Raw genomic sequence first — 10,250 nt, 5'->3', positions numbered from 1 at the left:
TAATGGGTCATTCAAATTTGAAGCGGAATATGTACAAGTTCGTTCTTCTACTTGCTCCTTTTTTTTCTGCAGACCGTCATGTAAGAGCATAGAAACCCGCTTTGCAATAGTATTCAAATTTTCAAAGTCCACTCTATAATCTTCATATCCAACTCCTCCCTCCTACCTGCAATCTTTCTATAATAGCAACAACTAACACATCCAAGAGTAGAAGAAAAAAAACTGGCTACCGAGGATCATCTACTCTTTTTCTTCCTGGCATAAGCAACAGATACTAGTACATTAACACCATTAACGGGCACCATTCAATGCACTTTATTGTCAACATTTTCAACTATGTTTTAAAGGTAACCAAAATTTGAAAGTCAGCACTAGACTAACAACTATGTATATGACAAATCCGAGAAAACAGAGAACAATCCACATACATACAGAACCAGCATCTGCCTGGGCAGTTTTATACACCCAATCCTCTTTTTAATCGAAAGAAATGAACAATCGGTATGTGATTGTGAGAATCGGCCCAATACATACATGTCAAAATCTCTTTCCCTAGTTCTGGACGGATCACATGCCTTTTAAGTTAAATATCTACACAGGTTCTGATAACACCACGATGCTTGTTGAGTTGGAGCAAATTTGAGCAACACAGGCTCTAACTGACACAAAGATTGAATCCATCACCACCCTCCATTGAACTTCAACATCAGAACTCCAAGAGTACCTCGCCCAGATCCAACCTGCAACAGTGTTAAGCACAGCATCACAAACTAAAGCTTACTATGTTGGAGCAGCAGCAAAGAACAATATATACGTATGGACAGGTTCTACATTAAATATATAAACTAAATTAGTCTAAGATCCGCTCTAAGTATAAAAAAAAAACAAATTATACATGGGGAGAGGTGGAGAACCAAGTAACTTCGTCAGCAAATATGTACCCACCCACTATTTGCCTAGTTCCAAAAGATTACCTATATGCAGGGACGGAATTACAGGAGGCACGGAGCGGTACATTCTTCAGTTTTCTACTAGTTTTGTCCCCACATTTTATGATATATTTACGATAAAAATATACCTAAAATACTTAATAATACACAAAATTGTACACAGCTTCTAATACAAGCATACAGTACGCACTAAAATTAACAATTTTGGGACTTGATCAAATTAAAAAAGAAAATGTTAAGAGTAGTAAACCTATTTCATATCTTTTTTCTCTGCAACTCTTCAGTCTTCATGAACATAAAAAGTGAGGTAGCATGTTTACGAAGTGATATGTTGTGTAACTTTTCAAAATACATTACGATATCAATGTTATATGTTTGCCCCCACCCTCTCCCCCCACCCAAATTAAAAAAATATTTTCTAGTTCCGGCCCTACCAGAAAAAAACAGCAAATAAATCTTCCTTACAATCTTAACAGAAATGTCCTCACCAGAATTGAAGGGCTTGAGGCTTCATGCACATTAGCGACACATCCTACTGCCATGGAGGATGCTTGTAGTTTATCCTATCTCCATCGAATCCCCCATCAGGCTCCTTTCTTTTAACCATCCCTCCCGCCATTTGTTGATACAACTTCAACTGCTCATCTGGTAACGCTTGTGAAGCACTAAGAGGAAGCTGCCTCATTCCCGAAGGCAACCTTTCGTCTCTCCGGTCCAGTTCTGTACCTCCAGGCCCTGCATTTAGATCTAAACCCTGAGTACCCCATCTTTTACTTTCTGGAACAATACTAGTACTGCCAGGAAGGCTCATAACGAAGGGTCGGGTGTAATGTGTAGACGCCATGCCTGTAGGTCTCATCAACTGTGAGGGAATAGCAGGTAGGCTATGTGGACCACCAGTTGATGAATCCACAAATGGTGTTGAAATCCCAGAATATGAATTAGATGATAAGGGGAAATTGGTCTCAAATGGGAATAATCCAGGATACTGAAATGGGATATTAGGACTGTAGCCAACTGCAGGAGATGATGACAGGACCGTACCCCTATAAAGTTCAGGACAGAATGAAGTGTTTCCAGGCGGAAGCATAATTCTCTGTGAACTAGCTGAAGGGTGAGTGGGAAAGTTCTGATCACCTCTCCCGGGAAGAATAGGAGGCATTGCTAAGGGGGAATATGAGACTCCAGGAGGAATCCAAGCAAAGCTCCCAAGTTCCATGTTATTCATTCTGACAGAAGCAACTGATGAAGAAAAGGAAATACTGTTTGTAGCATGTGGTGCAGCTTCACTGCCCCCTTCATCAGGACCAGGTCCATTGTTCAGATCAAAGTCCCTTGATGTGTTCGACTCTGCACCATATAAAGATGACCCCCCAGGCCTCTTTGGCATTTCTGTCCCACAGCTGCTAACTGAGAAGTGGCCAATTTCAGGACTATCATCACATGTGTTCAAATCAAGATCAAGACCACTGCTGATATGTCCACTCTGCCTTGTTTCTGAACAAGTTGGTACGGGTTTTTTAGGGGCCACTTCTTCCATTGCTCTCTGGTCTGGAATATTCAAATCAAAGTCCAAACGAGGGCGACTTTGTTTACTTGCCGAATTACCAGCTAAAGGAACATTAGCTGTACAAAGGGGCATGTCCATGTTCTTTCTAGGTTCAGCTGGCCGAAATGCACTGGTAGCAGCAGAACCTCTCCAACCAAGTTCGCCCTTTAACCTCAATGGATTTTCTGGGGGGACAAATGGACCTTTAGCAGCAGAAGCAACGGTAACTGAAGGAGGACGACCTTCAGCCAGTGAAATGGGAACTGGTAAAGGGAAAGGCAAAGTAACTGATGACATATTACCAGCATCTGGCAATTTAATAAGCTCCCCAGAGCTCCCATCATCAAAAGGAAGACCTTCATTTAGATCAAAGTCCAACTTCACTGTAGAATCTGACAGAGAAGCAGGAGCACTAGAAATATCACGACTGCAAATGAATTCTTCTGCAACGTCCGACTTGTCTCGACTGGACTTGATCGGTTGCTTGGAGTCCAGGACAGGTAGTGCAGTGGTCTTAGCAGGAGACCCACTGCGATGAAAATTATTAAGATCTTTCTTTTCTGAATTTTGAGAAGTTTCACTCGCATGGTGAGGAGTTGATGGGCTTAAACCAAGCCTTTGGTCCTCACCCAGCTTTTTCTGTAAATTCTTTTCAACATCCTTTACAGCTTCCGGGTCCCTACTTGCAACTGTACCAGGTAAACATGGTAATTCAGCATCTTCAGTTTTTTCAAGCCTACCAGAAAATTTCTTCACAGTTTTCTCATCTTCGTCGCTCCTACCAGAAGATGAGCAAGATGGTGATTCTTCATTAGCTTTGACCTCCATGTTTGCATGTGTCGTTGCATCATCAGGTGGCAAAGGTCCCTCATTTACCTCAAGAGTTTCAAGAGAAGTATCAGTTCCCCCTTCAAGTTTCGAGTTTAAGGAATTGACATCTCTTGCCCTGGTGTGCGTCGAACTTCGTGGCTCCTGAAACTGGTCAAATTCATTACCAGCAGCATTTACCTTCTTATCATTTTTAGAAAGCACAGCTGCAGCATTTTCTTGGACTGGTTCAGGTGGCTTGTCATGAGATACTGGTACAGGGCCATTGCAAGTATCTAATACTGCATCACAATCCACATTCTTCTCTACACAGCCCAACAAAGCTATTTTGCTGTCCATTGACAATTTTTTTCCCATAGGGACATCAGTGCATTTTGCACCAGGTTTCGTATCTGAATTATTAGACCTAGCATGGCCTATAATAGCATCACCATTTGCCAATTCTTTGTGGTGATCTTCACTTTCATCTCTAACTTCATCAGTTTGCCTCAATCTCATACCATTGCCAGAACAAGACTCTTCGGGTAAAGAAGACTTTCTACCAGAAGAGCCGGAAGGTGAGACATTAGATCTAGATATCTCTCCAGCTGCAACACTGGCAAGCAGATTCATTCCAACATCATCCCCAACAGATGCAGTAACATTTGCTTCAGAAACCTTCACACAACTATCAACCAGTGCATTCATGGAGCTGAACAAAGCCTCGTATGATTTTCCTGATTTAGCGGCAATCCTTGAAGGAGAACGAGTATCTTTAGGTGTTTCTGTCAGTTTCTCAGAGCATTCCGCACCTCTACTCTGTTTGTCACAATTAAGACCAACAGATGACACGTTGGCATCTTCAGAAACGGGCAGTCCATCTTTAGGCTGATTTGTATCCCCATTCACATTTAGAGCACCATTCCTTTGAAAAGTTCCCATTTTTCCTTTTAGTTTCCCGTCATGTCCTAAATGCTCCTCAACTTGCATCAATGGAGAATCCTTACCGAGGGTTGCAGAAACATCTTCCGCAGACCCGCCACTCCCGCTGCATGCAGGACTTCGAACAGTGTTTGGCAACCGGACAATGAGCCTCCTGCTGTTACCATTATCCACATTGAGCGCATCAGAAGTTCTTTCAGATGTTAATCCAGTAGGAGATGACTTTTCAAAAGACAAACTCCTATGGTCAGAACTCATCTTTTCAATATTAATTTCCTTTTGAATCCCTTGGACAGCTGTCCCGTTCTGGCTATTGTTCACCTTTCGATTGCGTGTACCCCCGCTAGACATCTTATTACCACCAACAGATATAGCAGTTGAGCTTCTTGCCTCTTCCCTACAAGAGACGGTTTTTCCATATTCACTTGAACAGGACTGACTATTGTTTTGGGACTGGCTGGAACTGTTACTCTTGTCCTCTTTAATGGCTGTAAGGGGGGCATCAGAAGATGCTGCACCAGCCAATGCTACAGTACTCAAATCCTTAGCACTAGCCACGTTTGATGCAGTCACAGATGGTGACTGTTTTGCTGTGACAGGAGAACCAACAGAGAACTTATCACTAGAGCCAGGTTTGGCAGACTGAATTTTAGAGACACCACATTCCACATTGGAATTTATAACACCAGGCTCGGTGGGTTCTCCATTCCGACGACCAACAACATTAGAAACTTCAGAATTTACAGATTTAGTTGGCCATGAACCACCACGGCTTGAGCCAGACTTTGCATCAATCATATTCATTTCAGCCTCAACTCGTTTCTTCCATGTGTCAACTAAACTCCTGGCTTTCTTCTGTATTTCAGAATTCCTGTGAGTACGTAAATGGTTCACAGATTTCCCAATGTTACATGTTTGCAGTGCATGAAGGTTCACCGGAAGTTTATCCAGTGCTCGGAGCAACGATAAGAGAAAATCATCAACAGATTTATCACCTTCTTTGGGACTACAGTTATCACCAAGTTTTCCCTTGTGAACCTGCTGAAGCCAGTCATCCAATATGGGCAAACCCCTGAGCTGAACAAACCTAGTAAGACAATCAAACCTATCTGTTACAGCAATTACATTGGCCAGTACAATTCGACAAGCTAAATCTAGCTTTTTCATTGAACTATCGGGTTGCATTAGTTGCACCAGTTTAACAACCCCTTCAAAATCTGTAAGGCCGCCTCTATCTGTTATCTTATCAATCTCAAGCTTTAACATCTGATCTGGGCGAAGCTGACCAGAATCTGCGTCGTCTGCTTTACAAGTACGCTCACGTTTTGCTGAATCAGATCCTTGAACAACCAGCTCCCTCTTCTTTCCTTTAGCCTGAGAATGATACGAGGATGAACTGTTCGGAGCGCTATCAGAACTAGGCTTCAACTGTGGACCATTTAATGTTTTCGGAGAACGACCTCCTGGCTGCGCAGCTGCATACATTTCTATTGCTTTACTTGTCTTGTCTAAGAGTTGATCTACTTCTTTCTGACGTTCCTGCATTGAAGAATACTAGTTACGCTCACATCAATAACAAAAATGTATGGAAAACACAGACACACAAGTAAATTATATACTTACTTTAACATAATCTTTGTCGGTCAACCACCGTATAGACCTTGCTCCAGTATCATACACTCGTCTACACACAAATGGGGATAAACCTGAAGGAATTTCAACACCTTTACGAAGAAATGCAACTTTACACGGATGGATTAATGATGCAGCGGGTATCTCGAACTTGTGAAAAGAGTAAAACACCTCGTTTGGTGCTGCTTCCAGCAGAGGACCTTTTACAAGAATTACTTCAGGAGGTCGGTAGAGCAAACAAACAGACAAACTCAAATGATCTTCTTTTGTTAAAATTAATCTATGGATCATTCCAACAAATGTGGGCGCATCTTTGTGTGGCTTGAAAATTGCACAATCCCCAACAGAAACCTTGATCCCATCCTGGAAGAAATCAATATCATAGTGAGTTAAAGAGAGATACCATCATGCATTAACCACCATATAAAAATAATATCTAATTTATTAAAAAATGGTCTCAACTCGGGAAAGTATAGATAAGAATCACCTCCATATGTAAGTTAGTACATATTCAAAGAGCATTGAGAAATTATACCTATATTTAGTTATGAATTATGTATATCGTTCTTATCCGCATATACTCTATGACAAAAAAAATTACAACTAAAAATTCTATACTAATGCCAACACAAGAAAAAAATACGGACAAAACAAATGAGACCTCGACCATCACAGAGAATAAAACAAGAATGTGACGTGCATATCATTTTCTCAACTACACATCATTACTCACAATCAATCAAAATCTTTATGTGCAATTTTTGTAAATTAAATATTTATTTTATATAGATGTAAAAGCAGAAATTTTTGATTTAGTTACCAGTTTCCAATTTCACCTTGACCTGTTTCTTATATCTAAGGAGTTTTAATTTCACTAATTTACAGTCAGTTTGAGTTAAAAACATTAAATTAACTCAAAAAATCATCCAAACCAGTAACAAGTCACCGAATAATTACAAAATCCAAACAATCGGAAACAATTAAATAAAGTTTAAAAACAATGCATATCAGTAACAGAATAAAAATTACCATAATCGCATTCAGCAACTTAACGTAAAATCACCTCAAAATATATAAAGGGCAAAAAAATTAAAACCAATAAAAATTCAACTAAAAACAAAAATATAGAACCATAAAACCAACCAAACATCCACATACAAAATAACCCAATCAAACACAAGCCAAACAATACAAATAAGCGCGCGAAAATAACGAAAAGGTTTGGACCTTTGTGAAAGAATCAGCAGTGATTGGAGCATAATCTTCAGAGTGACCTCCTCCGGTCGGCGTGGTTGAAACGGAGACCGGCAACATGTGCCGGCGATGTAAACTACTCCCCTGAAGAACCGTATCAATAATTACTATTAAACCCTAACAAAACAAGCACCAATTAGCTTTGATCCACCACGACTCAAAATCAAAACCCTAGCTTTTCTTCATAATTCATCAATTCGAGCTGTTGCAAAACCCTAGATCGATGAAAATATCTGTGAAACAACAGAAATCCCCAAATCTTCGAGCGAAAAATCGGGGAATTGGAGAGGCTAGGGCTTATGTGTAACTGGAGGATAATTCGATTAAATTATAAGATCTAGAGATAGAAATATATGAGAGAGATGATCGGAGTAAACGATATTCAGAGATTTCCGGGCACCAGAGAAAGCGCGCAGAGAGAGAGAGAGAGAGAGAGAGAGAGAGAGAGATGATGGTACGAGAAACGGCGAAATAAACGAGCTCTTCTGCTGAGAAAGTCTAAATGAAATCCAATTTTGTTAGTACTAGAGATAACGTCATTATTAGTTTTATTACGATCTATCACATTTCATTTCCCCTTTCAAGTGGATATTGCATTTTGCAGTGTTATTGGAATTAATTATATGCCATCGAATTTTGATTGTTATAGGGTGTTTCTGTATATGTTGGTTGTTATTGTTTTGATTATAAATTCAAAATTTGTAAGTTAGTTTTTTCGGTTTGAGATCGGTAATAGTCGATAAATCGAGAGTAAGAAATAATCAGTAATAAAGAAATTTCAGTGATAGAAACTTGTTAATGAAATATTTACCGGTAGTACAGAAACTTGTTATCGGGTGTTTCTGCATATGTTGGTTGTTATTGTTTTGATTTCGATTTCAAAATTTGTAAGTTAGTTTTGTTCCGGTTCGAGATCGGTAATGGTTGATCGATAGAGAGTAAGAAATTTTAGTGACAGAAATTTGTTAATGAAATATTTGCCGGTATTACAGAAACTTGTTAATGAAATATTTGCTGGTTTTATTTTAGATTATCAATGTTGATAATAATGAATTTCCGGTAGTTATGAAATAATTATCATCTGAATTCTTTCAAAAGGAAGAAGATGTGTTTATTAAAGATGAAAATGAAAATTTTATGACCATCAAAAGGAACAAAAAGTAATAAAACATATCGATAAATACAGCTACCTTCAGTTTACTAGTTGTTAATCACGATTGTGACTGATCGTCGTGAAGAGAATGAAAAGTTTATGCTAATCGAAGAAGATCAATATTTGTAGAACAAATCGGTAAACGCACTTATTATTTTTCTCGTAATAGTTTATTAAATACGAAGAATGAAAAGTAATGTAATTACGGTATTTACTTATCATTCTCTTGATCAAGCACTCTGATAAGTTAAAACAAGCATCTGTAAATTACTTAATCAACTAAATAGTTTATTATTGTTATAATTTTGATTTAAACTAGCTCTATAACCCGTGCAATGCACAGGCATGTAATATATTGTGTAAATTAAATTTTATTTTTAAACTGTAATTGTTAACGGTATATTTATATTGTTCTATGATGGATAAATGATATATTTATTTATGTGTATGAGCATAAGTATTTGTGGTGTGGTTGCAATGTTATTACGAGTATTTGTTTAACTGCAATTATTCACAATATATTTATGTCGTTGTCCGGTGGAATGTGGACGTATTTGTTTGTGTATATGACTTATTTTTGGAATGTAATGATATTTGGGTTGAACGTGTTCTTGAAAATTTGACATTAAGCTGAAACAATAGAGGCCGAAAGTGGTATTTCTTGTTGTCCACTGCTAATACCGATCCATGGGGTTGTTGTAGAAATGTTTGTGGTATTTATTGTTTTCCACTCTATGGGGGTTGTTGTAAAAGTGTTTGTGGTTATTTGAGATACTGCAGAATATAATAGTTTGTACGTTTATAATTTTATTTTTAATTCTTATTTATATATTTATTCTTGAACTTAGTAACTTTTCACATCCCTTATTCAATATTAACAAATACATAGTTTTGAACATGCTAGACTCCTTCTGGGATCATTTGAATTTGATATAAAAAGCATTACTAAGATTATCTGCTTCAATCGATATCATTCTTTCAAGTTGTGACATGTAAGGACGCATCCAAGGAGTCTAGAGAAATCTGGATAAAGCTGAGGAGACAGATACAGCTCTTGACTTTTGGAGAAGATAGTTTTTGAAGATTCAGATAAAGAGAGTGAAAAGAAAGAACCTGGAACAATGGGTGATAGTGTAGTTCAAGATGATCCAGCTCTTATGGACTTTTCTCGGCCTAAAATTGATGACATTCAGTCAAGCATCATTCATCCGGCTATTCAGGCCAATGCTTTTGAAATCAAGCCGGGCACTATTCAGATGGTGCAGAATTCTGTTTCTTTCGGAGGTGCTGCGACTGAAGATCCCAACATGCATATCAGGAATTTTGTCGAGATTTATAGTACTTTCAAATATAATGGTGTTACTGATGAGGCTATCAAGCTGAGGCTTTTCCCATTCTCTCTGAGGGACAAAGCTAAGGACTGGTTACATTCTTTACCAGCTGAGTCCATCACTACTTGGGAAGATCTTGCGCAAAAGTTTCTGGTGAAGTTCTATCCAATGGCCAAAACTGCAGCTATGATCAGTGCTCTTACTCAGTTTGCGCAACAACAAGGAGAATCTATGTGCGAAGCTTGGGAGCGCTACAAGGAGATGTTGAGAAAGTGTCCACATCATGGTATGCCTGACTGGATGGTGATCACTGGTATTTACAATGGTTTGGGGGGCCAATCTCGACCCATACTCGATGCAGCTTCTGGAGGCGCCTTGTGGGCCAAAAGCTATATTGAGGCCTATAATCAAATTGAAACTATGGCTGCAAACGAGTATCAAAACCGAACTCAAAGGATGATGCCTGGGAAGGTAACAGGTATTCTAGAAGTTGATGCAGCTACAGCTATTACAGCGCAGCTTCAGACGCTGTCTATGAAGGTCGATTCTTTAGCCAACTATGGAGTAAATCAAATAGCTAGTGTCTGTGAGCTTTGTGCAGGCTCTCATGCTACGGATCAGTGTTCTCTTGT

At 38.9% G+C, this 10,250-nt stretch overlaps 1 protein-coding gene and 1 non-coding gene across 2 annotated transcripts; both read right to left on the bottom strand.

Annotated features, from left to right (window-relative positions):
• Positions 1 to 236: 236 nt before the first annotated feature.
• Positions 237 to 7,643, bottom strand: LOC141712061 (uncharacterized). The gene is made up of 4 exons (XM_074514842.1): positions 7,108 to 7,643; positions 5,872 to 6,243; positions 1,439 to 5,787; positions 237 to 740 (listed from the first exon to the last, which is right to left on the bottom strand). Exons 1-3 carry the CDS (start codon positions 7,192 to 7,194, stop codon positions 1,483 to 1,485), a joined length of 4,764 nt encoding a protein of 1,587 aa, XP_074370943.1. The 5' UTR covers positions 7,195 to 7,643; the 3' UTR covers positions 237 to 740; positions 1,439 to 1,482.
• A 2,161-nt stretch (positions 7,644 to 9,804) lies between these two features.
• Positions 9,805 to 9,908, bottom strand: LOC141715469 (small nucleolar RNA R71). The gene has a single exon (XR_012572231.1). It is a non-coding gene; the product is annotated as a small nucleolar RNA R71 (small nucleolar RNA).
• Between the last annotated feature and the right edge of the window lie 342 nt (positions 9,909 to 10,250).

Source organism: Apium graveolens, chromosome 3 (assembly GCF_009905375.1).
Source record: "Apium graveolens cultivar Ventura chromosome 3, ASM990537v1, whole genome shotgun sequence".
Lineage (NCBI taxonomy): Eukaryota > Viridiplantae > Streptophyta > Magnoliopsida > Apiales > Apiaceae > Apium > Apium graveolens.
This window is presented reverse-complemented; position numbering and strand designations above follow the sequence as displayed.